The sequence below is a fragment of the Uranotaenia lowii genome, chromosome 3 (genome assembly GCF_029784155.1).
Source record: "Uranotaenia lowii strain MFRU-FL chromosome 3, ASM2978415v1, whole genome shotgun sequence".
Classification (NCBI taxonomy): Eukaryota; Metazoa; Arthropoda; class Insecta; order Diptera; family Culicidae; genus Uranotaenia; species Uranotaenia lowii.
The window spans coordinates 67443501-67459396 of record NC_073693.1 but is presented as its reverse complement, the minus strand read 5'-3'; the positions used below and the strand labels follow the sequence as shown (position 1 = coordinate 67459396).

The 15896-nt window shown below is 33.1% G+C and overlaps 2 protein-coding genes across 2 annotated transcripts in view; one reads left to right on the top strand and one right to left on the bottom strand.

The window, feature by feature from the left end:
* The window catches only part of LOC129752260 (uncharacterized), a 393422-nt gene that overhangs the window by 20000 nt on the left and 357526 nt on the right, over nucleotides 1-15896 (top strand). The gene's annotated exons all lie outside the window — the stretch shown is intronic.
* LOC129750506 (uncharacterized) lies at nucleotides 5843-6444 on the bottom strand. The gene is made up of 3 exons (XM_055745469.1): nucleotides 6357-6444; nucleotides 6152-6295; nucleotides 5843-6068 (listed from the first exon to the last, which is right to left on the bottom strand). Exons 1-3 carry the CDS (start codon nucleotides 6405-6407, stop codon nucleotides 5850-5852), a joined length of 414 nt encoding a protein of 137 aa, XP_055601444.1. The 5' UTR covers nucleotides 6408-6444; the 3' UTR covers nucleotides 5843-5849.

Below are 15896 nucleotides of genomic sequence, written 5' to 3'. Positions count from 1 at the left end.
TAACGGCACAAGTACCGGCACAAGTAGTTTAACTCCGATTTCAACTTGCGACCCCTCTAGTGAAAGGGTTTGACTTGTAGGTGACGGAATTAAGTGTTGCGAGTTAGCTTTCAGTACAAGCTACTTGTGTTTGTATCGGTAGGAATAAGTTAAGCTCCGGTTTCAACTTGCGACCGGTCAAATGAAATGTTTTGACTTGTAGGTGACGAAAACAGGTGTCGTGAGTTCGCTAGTTCAAGCAACTAGTGTTAGTACCGCGAGAAATTAATCAAGCTCCGCTTTCAACTGACAACCTGTCTTGTGAGAGGGTTTAACTTGTAGGGGACGTAAACAAGTGTCACAAGTTTGATAGTACAAGCTGCCAAAAGATATAATTTTAGCTCCGATTTCAACTTGCGCCCCCTCTAGTGAAAGGTTTGACTTGTTGGTGACAAAATTTAGTGTCGCGAGTTCACTAGTAGGAGCTTTTAGTGTTTGTACCAATAATAATTAGTTGAGCTCCAATTTCAACTTCCCAAGTGAAAGAGTTTGACTTGTAGGTTAGAGTGCCCCAAATGACCCGACTTTTGAAAAAGTTAAACGCTGCAGGCTAAAATTGATCCTAGGCCTAGTACATGATCTCATGCCAAATTTTAGCCAGATCGGATCACGGGAAGGGGTCGCTCAACGAGCCTGAAGTTTGTATGGGATTTTGAGACATTTTGTTCGGAAGAAACATGAAAAACCAGTTTTTCATCAATAACTTTGGTTTCCGTCGGTCGATTTCTTTCAAAAAAGGGTTTTCTTAAAGCCCAAACTATGAGAAACATTTCATCCGAAGACTGCATTTCGATGAGAGTTAAGATAAAAAAGTTATTAGGCTTCAAAAATGGGCTAACTTTTTTAACGGTGGTATTCATCAGTGTTAATGAGGCGACGATATGTTCGACCGCTTCGACTCATTAACAGTGATGAATACCATCCTTAGAAAAATCAGCCCATTTTTGAAGCCTAATAACTTTTTTATCTTAACTCTTATCGAAATGTAGTTTTCGTATGAAATGTTTTTCATAGTTTAGGCTTTAAGAAAACCCTTTTTTGAAAGAAATCGGTCGACGGGAACCAAAGTTATTGATGAAAAACTGGTTTTTCATGTTTCTCCCGAACAAAATGTCTCAAAATCCCATACAAACTTCAGGCTCGTTGAGCGACCCCTTCCCGTGATCCAATCTGGCCCAAATTTGGCATGAGATCTTGTACTAGGACAAGGATCAATTTTAGCCTGCAGCGCATAACATTTCACAGGTTTTGAATTTCCCATACAAATTTGGGGCAGTCTATTGTAGGTGATGTACAATGGTGTCGTGGGGTCGCTTGTACAAGCTATTATAGTTAGTACCGGTAGAAACAAGTATAGCCGATTTGACCGGTCGGAAGTTGAAATCGGAGCTAAATTTTTTTCTACCGGTACTAACACTAGTAGCTTGTACTAGTGAACTCGTGCCACTAATTTTCGTCACATACAAGTCAAACGCTGTCATTAGAGGGATTGCAAGTTGAAATCGGAGCTTAGTTTATTTCTCGCGGTGCTTCCCAGCAATTTTTTTGTAGCTATATTCTTATGCTGTTTTGATATACATCGAAGAATAATCGTATGAAAGTTGAAAAAAAAAACAGAATTTACCCACCAAAGTGGAGGAAATATACATACATAAAACTACACAAATTGGGCGTTATCCGACACCTTATTCGTACCTATCGGAAGAATGCAGAGGAGCACAAGATTTTGATTTCATAGCCTACATATCGTTGCCTTTGACAATTATTTTCAGTTCTCTCATGGGCAATACCACTCAATTTCCATCCGATTTTAGCCATCTGGATGCACTGCTGGTTGCAGAGAGAACATGACAATGATTTTCTCACTTGAAGCCCGCGCGGGAGAAAAATCATTTTAAAATTTACAAACATGGTGGCCTTTCTATCATATCCGATTTAAACTGACTTCAAACGACATTTTATAAAATCTTTTCACTATGCAGTTGGAATTGCGCTTCGCGACCCCATTATAAACGACTTAAGATATCATTTCTGTTACGATTTCATGTTTGCTGGGTTGTGCCGTTAATCATCATTAATATGTTCGCGATTAATCTCCCCAACGACACGGCAACTTATTAATATTCGTATCATCTTCTAATCTTATCGATCTAAATCCTATGGTCTTTGTAGTAACGTGCTACTCTCTTCGCGTCTGTCACTAGAATGCCGAATGTTTCATCCTCTCTCTCTTGCGTCGGATGTCATTTCTACAGGAGTGTTCGTGAAGAACGTAACCGTACGACGGTCATAAATAACGTAACTATAATTAATTAGTCAAGCAAGACAGTTCCAAGAGTTATTGGCGATACTACAGTCTTCATTTTCTTTGCATTAAAAGCGGTCGCGACTGTAAAATTCATAACATTTCAATGAATGTTACGATTGAGATTTCGTGACATTAAAAATGACGATGTCGCCGTAACGTTTCCAAAAAAGAATGTTATTCTACCAAACGCCGACTTTCCTCGGACGGTCACAACTTTTTTTTACATAACCGTCCCGATCTCTGAGAGAGTTGTGATATTCTTTTCAAATGTTATTCGACTTTTTTTTTGAGTAACCTTTTTGTTTGGAACGACATTCGCAGAAAGGAAAAAGACATAATAGCTACATGACTATTGGCTTTCCACTGCAACATTTTTCCGTGTGACGGTAAAACGATATTTGCAACATTTATCAATTCTGGTTAAAATTATATTTTGACCATATCTGTTTCGCAAATTTAATTTCAGAAGCATGAAATTGTTTTCGTTCTTGTTTGTTTTTGTCAGAATAACGAATGCAAAGTATGAAACCGCGAGATGAAAGCTAAAATATATACTATTTAGAAAAACGTTTTCTAGATGCACTTTTACCTCCAATTCTTATCTGGAACTCACAATTCTTTGAATTCGAATTCAATATGCCTATTCTAAATGTAGTAAAACACAGAAACATAGATATTTCAAGTTTTGAACCAATGCTAAAAATATTTAAATCAAATTATATCTGAAACTAGCTGACCCGGTGTGCTTTGCTACACCTTCCAAAAATAACTGAAATATGTGGTACCTAGATATTTAACTTTTCATTTATTTGCACAAAATTATAAATTCAATTAAAAAATCATTAAAATGTTTCACTGTCTGTTTGTGTTTCAATCACTTTTTATAGTTCCACTAAAGGAAGGGATGTTAAATCACCGGAAAACATTTCTTGTGCTCGATTATCCTCTCATACTGAATTTGGTTTCATTTTTTTTTTATTAGTTGTCGAGTTATGCTTTAAAATTTGAATCAGAGTTCCTCTGCCTACCTATCCCTTACCTGGAAGGAGGGGATCAAGATCAAACATTCCGTGTATTCAAATACACTTCCATGCCAAATTCTGTTCCATTTGATCGATTGTATGATTGCTAGATTTAGTTAAATAAGTTCTTGATTTTTTGCAAAACAATCGTATGTCCCTAACTGTATCCCCAGTTGAAGGAAGAAGAAGTCTCAAATAAGCAAATAACCATTTTACGTATTCGAATGCTTTCCCATGCCAAAATTGTTTCCATTCGCTTTATTAGTTCTCGAGTTATGCGAAAAAATGTAAAGGAGCCTCCCTCACTTCTTCCTATCACTCCACTGGAAGGAGGCAGTAGTACCATATATTCACAGACACATTCCTTGTGCTCAAATACCCTCCCAAGTTAAATGTCGTTCCATTTGCTGGGTTAGCTCCCGAGTGATGTAAAAAATTGTATGGGAGCACCCTCCACCCTCAGATTTCCCGGCTAGAAAAACTAAGGGTTATCAAAATATCATACAAACATTTCTCTTAATAAAATAACTTCCCACGCCAAATTCGGTTCCATTTGCTTGATTAAACTCCAATTATGTTAAAAATTGTAAAGGAGCCCCCTCCACTCTTTCTATCATTTCATATGAAGGAGGGAGGGGTACGAAATATTCATCAAAACTATTTATCGTACCAAAACACCCTTCCAAGCCAAATTTGATTGCATTTGCTCGAATAGTTTTCAAGTTATACAATAATTATACAATAAAAAAGATATGAAAGCCCCTTCCCTCCTTCCTGTATCTTCACTGGAAAGAGGGAGGGGTCTGAAATAATCATAGAATCATTTCTCGTATTCCACTACCCTCCCATGCCAAATTTGGTTCCATTATCTTGATTAGATCTCCAGTTATGTTAAAAATTTTAAGGTAGGCCCCCTCCCTCCTTTCCATCTCTTAACTGAAAGGAGGGAGGAGTACCAAATATTCTTAGAAACATTCCTCATACAGAAATACACACCCATGCCAAATTTGGTTTCATTTGTATGATCAGTTCTCGATTTATGAAGACTTATCACTTTTATTTATATGACCCCCTCCCCCTTCCAGAAAGAGGGAGGGGTCCCAAACTATGATAGGAACCTTCCCCGGCCTCCAATACCCTCATCTGCCAAGTTTCACGCAAATCGGTTCGGTAGTTTTCGAGTCTATAGGGAACAGACAGACAGACAGACAGACAGAAAGACAGACAGACAGACAGAAATTCATTTTTATATATATAGAATAATAAAAATTAAAACCCTGTTATTTTTTCGTTCACAAACCCAAGACAGGTGGATAATATATCTCATAATCTTTTCCTGTAAATTTATTCTCAGAAATCCTTCCGGTTTTTGCTGATTTAGAAATCGAAATCTCAAGTTTAGATTCTGATTCATTATAAAATATTTTTTTAATGAGTGACAGAAATTTTCAATTGAATCAAAATTCGATCTCCGATTTTTTGCCATTTTCGAAAATAAAAAAAAAATGGTTTTGAATTTCTCGAACCTTCAGTAAAATCGTCAAGATACCTTTTTCAAAGATAGTAAATATATATGAAAAGTGAGTTAAAAAATTGAAAATGAAAGATTTTCTCTCAAATCATCAGAAATAAATTTTTAATAACAAATAATTTTAACAAAACAATAAAACACTCATTTTCATTTAATAGATTAAAAAACTCTTAAATTCTTGATGATATTTTACATACAAACCCCTGTAACATTTTTCCCCTATTCTAAAACTGAAAAGTCGAACCAGCTGTTGAAGATAATCCTGTAACATTTTTCCCCTATTCTAAAACTGAAAAGTCGAACCAGCTGTTGAAGATAATCCGGAGCCAAAAAAAGGAGCCCATAAGGGCTTAGGACCTAGTGCTTAAGATTATCTTCGGTCGTCTGGCCGTTTTCAGCAGGACTTTCCGTCGAAATGCCCTGAAGTGAGAAGGGGGTGTCGGAAAATTTTCCGACTTGTGAAAATGTGCCAAGAGAATTAAGCACGCAATAAAAGCGCCCGCACATTCAGATGGTTTCTTTTTTCTTATTTTTAACATCCCTTCCTATAAAAAATCTCCCCAAATGGAAACTGGGAAGAAGTATACGTACAGTTCAAGATTTGCCTTTTTCGATCCGGGTAGATGTAACAACTGTTCAACACTTTATGTACATACGTACGGAGAGACGATAGGAATTCAATTTTATTGATGAGGAACCACCTGTTACTATCTATTATCAAAGGGAAAGGCCGGAGGAAAACGGACGATTTTTGCAGCATCTGCTTCAATTAATTCAAGCTATAATTACTGCAACTCAGAATTGAAAAGTTGAAGTTTTTTCGTGAAATTTCTCTTAAATTATACAAATGAAAATGATGAAAAACGGTTTTATTTCAGAAATTGTTTCAAATAATTGCTGATTATCTTTCAAAACAAACTTTAGAATTTCACTTTTCACACCTCAATTATTAGATACTAGCACTTTTTCCCTTGGAAAAACATCTGTAGAAAGTTAACGCCCGATCATCGGACGTTTCGCCCTCAGCACTGGAAACACACTTTTCCGCTAATTCCACCAAAGGTGCGGGCGTCTTTCCATCGGCGAAAAATTCCACCACCATCTTGCCCGAAATTACCCCATCAGCGCTAAGGGCATCGATTTTCTCCAGGAAGCATTTGGCCATTTTCTGGAAATGGATTCGTAATTGAAATTTGGATTAGCCCCTCTTTAATGTTATGGTTCAGTCAGCATTGTAATTAAGCTTGGTACCTTAGAGAAGGATTCATCTTCGAACAGTTCGCCCCCATCGAAGGCTCGCTTGTAGTCACTCTCGGCGAGTGGGATGTTCTGCTCCGAAGCGCATGGGTCCGCAATTTTTCTTATCTTCTCCTGCTGGATTGGGGAATAGATTGCCTAGAAATTTAAAAAAAATCAATTCAAGTAATCAAGCTAACACAACTTTTATTAAACTAACCCCGGAAACCACAACTGATAGAACTGCAACGAGAACTAAAACAGTCTTCATTATTTTCGAAACCAAACTTGTGCTGTTCTTCCCAAATTTTGCCGAAACACTGTGCCAAAATTGAATTTGCCAAATCCTTTTATAACGCTTTGGGAAGCATCTTGGGGAATTCCTTCTCGATGCTGCTGCACTTGAAGAGGTCCAGGTTTTGAAGCCGTTCTCGCACTTCTATTTTGGTCTGTTCAGTTTTTTGTTCGGGCATATTTGCAATGTCATCATTATCGGCACAACTATTCTAGCCAGCGAAATATTAGTTTGGCTTATTGGCTAAGAACTTGACCTGTGTTATATAACCTTCAATGAAAGCGAAAATAAGGAATCTTAATTTAGAAAATCGAAGTTGAATTGCTTGTTCCCAAAATCATCATGATTAGCAAGAATAGAACACTCTGAAACGAATTGGTGCCGGTTTTGCTTGAGATTATTCCGATACCTGCTGAAGTGTAATTCTCGGTTTTCTCAGGTAAAATAGTAACGAAATTTGGATCAAAATTCTTGTTAATTGATGGTTTTCAATGTGATTTATTTCTTCAGTTATTTATTCGAAATTCAACTTGAGAATCTGAAAGGAAATTGCGAATAATGAAACTGTTTCCGATTTTTCAATTCTGGATCACCGTTATGAAACTTTCTTTAGATCCAATTCTGCATAAGAAATTAAAGTCAAAAATTTCAAATCTTTAAATCGGTTTGTAATTTTAAGTACATATTATCGTTTTCATATTTCAAAAGGATGAGTTTCGAACAAAAAAATTTGAAATACAAATCCGAGATTCGAATCAGGATAATTTTTCCATGATGATCCAAACTGAAGCTTAATATCAATAAACTGGATACAGAATCTGAGTTCTTATCACAGCCATCGAATTTTAATGGTTATTAGCAAATATGGAAATCCAAAATCCGGAAATAATCTAGCTTAAGCTTTGCTGATATTTTTCCACAAGTATAAAAACGGGATATTATCTCCAATATTCGTCAATTTAAAAATATTTCAACAAAAATCGTGAAGAAAAACACTTGACTTTTGTTTATCGAAACACATCAGCTAATTTTAAATCATGTTTTAAACTTTGAAAAATTGTTCACATTAATTTTGATAAAATTTACTCATACAATATGGACGCAAAATACATAATTCTAAAGACTCAATTTGAATTTTTGTATTATTCTGCAAATAAATAAAGTGCAAAAATTCGGGCAATATCTGGCCGATTTGCAAGCTTTTCCTTATCCTATTGGAATAAGATGCTCGGGACTAAAATTTTGAAAAACTGTAGTAAAACTAATGCTCTGGAATTAGATTTCGAGGTTCTGGGTAAAGATTATTACTCTTGAATCATTTTAGTCGTACATTAAAATTATGTTTGGAATTGGGAATTTTTTAGTTTAGAGAAGAACATTTTTCTTGGCATTTTGATACCCCCATGGAGAAGGACCCCCTCCCCCCCCTCCCCCTCACAGCCATGAATCAATTCAACTATTTTTGACAAGTTGTGCTGTTGTTTTGATGAAGAGTGTTCTGTTGATTGTTGAACAGTTTGATCGCAAAAAAAGTTGATTATAACAAGAATCAACCATTCAAGAAATCTTGATACATATGTAGGGGAGAATGAGGATACTTGATCCCTGGGGATACTTGATTCCTTAGCTATATCTCGAAACTGGAATGTCTTACAAAGATCAAATGTTCTAGAAAAATGTGCCAAAATGAGCAAAATAACAATGCTTGTAGTTTAAAAAATTTTAACAAAATAATTGTTTGAGTAATTGAACTTTGTTTGAAAAATTTCACAAAATGTAACTTGAAGATCTTTTTTCATCACTTTAAAATGTTCCTTACATGGGAAAATTATGAAAAAAATATTTGTCCCAATGTATCAATCGTTCGAGCGTAAAATGAACTTCATAATGCCATATTTTTAAAGCAATGGAAAACTCTCAACTTTTTTCAGAAAAAGTTTTCTAAAATGTTGATAATGGGTACAATTGATCCCCTAGAGTTGGGTACAATTGATCCCCCTTCCAAATGGCATATTCTTCTTCTGAATTGATCGTTATGATTGCTGATTACGAAATTACTAATATTTATCCAAAAACTAATATTTATCAAAGAATTGTCTGAGAAAAGACCAAAAATAATTATTTTTTTCTTAATTACAAAAAATAGCGCCTTAAAGTATGCAATGTTATTAGCGTTGAGACAAAGTTATAGAATTTTCTTCATATGTCTGCTATAAGTTGTGAAATGAGAACAAACATGATCAAAATAGTCAATTAACATTCTATCTTGGGGTTTTGTTTGATTTTTATACAAGGATTAGGGCTTCCTGAATAAAAGATCAAGTCTCCTTCAATAGGGGATCAAGTCTCCCCTAACTTCAGAAAAATCGCATTTTTTTTACTCCCACGAAAATGCTTCTAGTTCATCAACGGGTTCAAGTATCGTTCTAATTTTTGGAGCATAGAAACTTGAAGTTACAAGCTGTCAGAAAATGTCAAAGACGGCGAGTTGCAACATTTTTCCAAAAAGATATGGCGAAAATAAGAAAAGGGGATCAAGTATCCCCACTCTCCCCTACAGTCACTCCCAAAAATGAGTGTGCACCTAAATTTTATTATTTTTACCGACATATTGCGTTCTCACGGTTACGAGAATTTTACACCAGGTGTGCTAAATTAAACAGACACTCTATTGGAATAATTTCCATATTTACACACATGTCAGGTAATTTGAAAAATAAAAAAAGGCGACATTTTTTTCAAGTTGTCAAAACGAAGTGTACACTAGACTGAGTCGATTTGGGGTCATTTTTGAATTTCTCAAACCCTGGGGTCTTAAAAGCTTCGTTTTGGTCCAAAACTCATCCATGATTTTTTGCTGAATTTTTATGTAACGTTTACATGAGTAAATTCGAACTTTTAGGTTTGTATGGGAAAATTGAATATTTTGTACTGAAAAATCAACATCATTTTTGTTTCTTCCTTGGAACCGAGCCCGCTAATTGTTCATGTGCCAATTTCTAAATTTCTTACAGGAAATTTTCCGCTGAACAACTTTGTCGAATATCATAACTTTGTATCTTTTTAGAAAAAAAAGTTATTAGATGTTTAACAGGTGTATGTCATTTGGCATTGATAAACAAGAAATTCAATTGACACCAGTGCTGGGTGCCTAGCGAAGTATTACAAGATCACTTTTTATGCCATACTTCGTGGGGCAAAACCAGTGGTGTCAATTGAATTCATGGTTTATCAATCCAAAAAGACATACACCTGTTAATCAGCTAATAAATTTTTTGTCTAAAAGATACGAAGTTATGATACTCAACAAAGTTGTTCAGCGGAAAATTTCCTTGATGGAATTTATAAATTGGCACAAAAACCATTAGCGGGCTCGGTTTCACAGAAGAAACAAAAATTATGTTGATTTTTCAGTACAAAATATTCCATTTTCCCATACAAACCTAAAAGTTCAAATTTGCTCATGTAAACGTTACTTAAAAATTCTGCAAAAAATCATGGATGAGTTTTGGACCAAAACGAAGCTTTTAAGACCCCAGGGTTTGAGAAATTCAAAAATGACCCCAAATCGACTCAGTCTAGTGTACACTTCATTTTTTAAAATCGGCATGTTCAAAGATTTGACACAAGAAGACACTCTCCCCTTACTAACGCGCTATTTTTACGGTTTATGAACAAAATACACGAGCAATATTTTCAAGTTTTCGTCATAAACTTTTCCTCAAAACTCCATTTTTTTTCTTTTTTGAGCATAAATTTAGGTTGCCAGATTGCCTAGTTTTATCCGGATTTGACCGGATATTTAAAACACAGTTTGGGAAAATTTCAGTCCAGCCCAAATTCCTATGTTTTATTGAAAAAACCCTGGATTTTGCCTATATTAATTCACTTTATTTACCAAACCGTTCAGAAGAAAAACAAAAGTTGCTGAACAAAAATTTTTGGAAGCCTTAAATACGATTTGAAATCTGCTGACGAGTTATCACGAAAACAGTATTTTGCAAATTTTTTTTTCTTGATTTTTGTTTTGTAATTATTGGATTTTTACCAAATTTGCCCGAATTTTTCGGCAAAATATTTTGAAATTGAATGGCTGGATTTTGCAAGGTTATTAGATAAAATTGCTTCGATTAGTCCGGCACGAGAACGTGCTGAAAAAATTCTGGCAATCTTAGCTTAGATGTGAAAAGATTCGTTCGTTCAAATTAAATAATACCTTAACACTAAACATACCGACACTTTGTATAAACCTATTCATACCGCGAGCGGTCAAATTACGGTTTAAAAATTCGTCATAAATTATGTATTTCGTATTTTACAAAATCTAAAGATGCCAAAATGTGACAAATTACGTCAACTTTCCAATTCATTTTTTGAAATTTTTCTACTGTAACAGGAACAGCTTTGGCGGTTGATTGATTGAAAAGTACGGGTTTTACACAACTTTTTTACATTTTTTGTGGGCATGACCTTAAAAAAAACTTGATAAAAATTTCCGTATGTGCAGCATATAGCTTCTTACTTCAGATTTCTCAGGCACTAAGTGAATTTTTTTTCAAGCACTAAATAACTGATTTATAGCAATTTTCCTGAAGCATGTTTTTTCATAAAAAATTTCTTGGGCTTAAAATAACTTTGAAATAATTGATTGTAGCTGAAAACTGTCTGAGAAACATATTTGAGTCACATTATAGGCTTTTCAAAACTATAAACTTTCAAGAAAACGGTTGAGAAACAAGAAAGTTTTAGCGAAAACAGTGTAAACCGTCATTTGACCGCTCGCGGTATGAATAGGTATACCACATGCGTTATTCGAAAACCACAACACTTAGAAAAAAAAAAATAACCCAAAAATACTTGCATTTTGAAAATAAAAATAGTCCTGTCGTTAATTTGGCGAAAAAAAAATTTATAGAAGGTGTAATCATTCTTCAAAGTTTCAAAACCGTCATTTGACCGCCTCCGGTACGTTTAGTGTTAAAAATTGTTTATAAAATGTTAAATTTTAGCAAAAGCAAACTAACACGAGCACGGCCATAAAAGTGTATGTACTTTCTATAATCATTTCTTTCGGTGACAGAATTTAGTTTTGAGTTGAGGAAGAGAATAACTATTCAATTATTCTAAAATATATTGTTGCTTCCTGAACCTTAAAATAGATTTTCAAACTCGATCAGGGGTTTAGAATATTTTTAAAGAATAAATCAAACACAATTCTGAATGAATCATAATTCTTTGCGTTTTAATTTCGCAGATCATATTAAAACAAAAGGTGTATTGAAACGTTACAATTCCTATTAAAATTAATCAAACACGTTCGTTGTGACAACCTACGATGGTTTATATTTCAAAAAATATGCTTACATCAATCTTTAAACAGGAAATTCAATGTTAAAAGGAAACAGATTTCATGGACTTACTTGGAATAAAATGGAAAAACATATTTCTTTCATGATAAAAAATGGTTTCCTGCATGCAATCAAAACACACATTCAATAATTATCAAATCATATAGTTTTTGTATTGTTTTTCTTTAAACCTCACATATAGGTGTCCAAACTACAAATAGATCGTGAGAGGGGAAAGTATATTGTTGTATGATCGCATTATAGCTTTCGTTATTAAAGTCTAAACTACATTCTGCCTAAGATTGAAATGATCATAGCGAATACATCCTTATGACCGTGTTCTTGTTTTTTTTACATTGTTGCCAGTTTATTGTAAGGCTAATTCCACAAAGTTTTTTTTTTGATAATTTTTATTTTTTTTTTGTAAATGATTTTTTTTGTCGAAGTTTTGTATTTAAAAAAATTTTATTCCAATTTTTTAAGAAGTTATCGATTTTCGAACGAATCTTTACAGAAATGTAAAATGTGAAGTTCTCAGAAAAAATAATAAACGATAACTTGACAATTTTGCTCCTGTATTTTGTTCACAAATCTTAAAAAAAAAAGTTGTAAAAGACCCCCCGATCGAGTTTTTCCTGAATAGTGCATTAGATAGAGGAGAGTCTCTTTTATAATCTGGCAAATTTCCAGAGATGCTGATTTTTTTTCTTTTTTGAAATTATTCTCAAAAAGACACCGTGACTATATTTATATGATTCAATCTTATTAAAAATTATTAAATTTTATTTCATTTATTTATTCATAATTTACATGGCCATCAGCACATAGAGGCTATTCAGGCCGAAGGTTTTTACAAATGTTTCCTTATAAACAAGATTAGTAAAAATTAAAACTAAATTAATATATATAAATCTGATTCCTTGATAAACTCTAATACTCTGTTTAGTGTGACAATATCATCGAATAATGATTTAGCGTTAATATCGAACTTTAATCTAAGGTTTTCATAGTTTTTACAGTCATTAAATATGTGATTAATTGTTTTTCTTGAGTCGCATTCCAAACAAATAGGAGGGGAAGATTTAGTCATCAGATATCCGTGCGTTAAGTTTGTGTGCCCAATACTTAATCTAGATAGTACAACTGAATCCCTTCTATTTCCTAGACTCGAAGTAAGTTGATAATATATTTCAAAGAAAACTTAATAGTCATAAGTTCTGCACTAAAAATAGAGGTCTGAGAATCGAGCCTTGTTTTGAAAGTATAATTGTTACTTTGATCGTAGAATGCACAACTTGTTGAATCATTATTCAATTTCGAACCATCAGTAAATAAATAAAAGTTGGGAGGATTTATGTTTTTCGATGATTTCTAAATATTTACTTTCGATAACCAAAGGATTCATAGAAGATTTTTTGTTTTCTGTAAACGATAAATCTATATCTATTTTTTTATACGACCATGAATTCAAAACAGAACCAGATATTGTTAAAATTTTCGGTAAGCTTTTGTCACAATCTTTTGATTGTTCATGGAAAGATTTCACGAAGGATTTAGGTTTTCTTTTAGATTGGTTCAAATTATCGTTTTCAATCGACGTTCTTAAAAATTGATATAAATAATGATTTTTTTTACTAAGTACTTTGGATCCAAAATTTGATATTTTTTTAGCCCGCCGATAATTTAATGGTTTATATCCTGATTCTATCATTATGCTATCTGTCGGACTCGATCTGAATGCTCCTATAGCCAAACGAATACCAGTGTTATGAACGCTCTCTAATGTTTTTAATGTATTCTCAGAAGCAGATCCATATACAGTACAGCCATATTCTAAGCGAGGTAGAATTAAAGCATTATGCATTTTTAAAAGTGTGGCTCTATCAGCACTGAACTTTAAACTACTTACAGATTTCAATATATTCATTTTTCTCATACAGTTAAATTTGGTTTGCTTGATTTGTTCAGTCCAATTTAATCGTTTATCAAAAGAATTTTGATACATTATTTTTTTATTGTTAAGATAAATATCAGGGTCTTCATGATGTTTAAAGCGTCTACAAAAATGAATAGCTTTAGTTTTTGAGTGGATATTTTAAATACGTGTTGTTTTATCCATTTTTCAATGTTATTCATGGTTTTTTGTATTTGAGATCTAATGTGCCGGAGATTTTTTGAACGAATAAATACTATTATATCATCAGCAAAAGTAAAATGTTATTTTTTTTTCAGAGGCTTTACATTGAATGATGTCATTTATAGCTATCAAAAACAATGTTACACTAAGGATTGCACCTTGAGGTGAACCGTTTTCCTGACAGTATTGTTTTGAGAACTTATTACCTTGAATAACTTGAAAGCGTCTATTAGTTGAATAATTCATTATAAACTTTATCATATTTCCATTGATTCCCATTTTCAAAGCACAACTTATAACATGACGTTTCCATGTTGTATCATAAACTTTCTCCAAATCTATCAGTACCAATACCAAATGTTCTCTTTGGTAAAAGGCTTCGCTTATCTCGTTTTCTAAAATTGATAAATTGTCTAAAGTAGAATGATCCTGCCTGAAACCAAATTGAAATTTTGATAATTTATTTGTAGATTCTAAATAATTTATGAGACTTCTGTTAATCATTTTTTCAAAAATTTTACAAAGAACACTAGTTAACGATATTGGGCGATAATTTTCACTAAATAAAGGATTTTTTTTTGGGTTTTGCTATAGGAACAATGATAGATTTTCTCCAATCATCCGGGAAATTACCAGATAGCCAAATTTTATTGTAAAATGCCTATAAATAAAGTTTTTTTTCAAGATTTAATTATTAAGTTTTATTTCTCATCAATCTCTTTATGAAAAAATCCTTCCTTTTTCTTTTTGTAATGAAATTTAAAAAAAAAAATTTTGCTTTAATTTCCCGTATATAACAATCATAAATTCGGTGGAAAATATGGAAACAATATTATTCATCAAAACTTACTATTGAATACTAATTTAGTTTCAAAGGTATCGTTTAAAGTGATAAAAAAACTTCATAATCAAAGAGGTATTAGCAACTTGAAATGCCTAGCAATAAATTACTAAATAAAATTTTAAAAATAAAATCGCTCTCTATTTGCTGAGGATATTTCATTTGTAATTTTCGGGAAATTACAGGAAATTGCTATATCTTCATCATTTATTTTTGAAATTTCATCACAAAAAAACAACGGATCAACGTCATAAAAATGTAAAAACTTTATTGGCTGTTGATGGTCATTTTAAATAGAGAATGATAAGATTTTTTTTAAAGAACTTGCATCTCATAAATATCATAACTGTGCACTAAATTTTGGCACTCTCGAAAAACTGGCTTTTTCTTAATTTTTTATTCACCAAGTTACCTGATACGTGTATGAACATTTAAATAAAGAAAAAAGTATGTCAACTGTTTAATTTACCAAGCTGATCAAATAATTAACTGTATGAGATTCTCGTGACTGTGAGAAGTCAATATTTTTGTAAAAATATGTGAAAATTGGGTGTGACAGAACCCAACTTTAATTTCAAAAACCCGACAAAAAAACGAAAGAGTTTTAACAGATTTTTTATATGAGATCTAGGTACCCGGGGTTCAATTTGAAATTTGTATGAAAAAATGTGAAAATTTGTCTAGAGAATGTCACTTTTTCGGTTTTTCTTGACTATTTTGTTCTCACGCAGTGCAAGTGAAATTTCAATGTATGGAGCAAGCTCAAAAATTCTCTGGCTACAACTTTGTCGAAGATGACAAGCGTTTGAAGTAGCGAGAAAATAGTAATAACGCCCCAAACAGAGCATTCATTTTATTATGAAAAGAAACTAGCAGCACTGACAGTTTTTCCGTGCTATTTTGAGAAATATAAGTTAAACAAGTTTTTTATTGACTGAAATGTTTTGATAAAATGATTCACATTATGTTTTCTATTATTTGCAAAAAAAAATTACCGTAATCCTGGGTAAGATTGATCACTTTTTCAATATTTTTCGATTAGTTTTCCTGTTAAGGGCAATGTGGCATGTTTCATATGTTTAAAACCAGTAGGTACTGCACTCTTATGAACGTAAAACATAGTTGCAGAAATTTTTTAG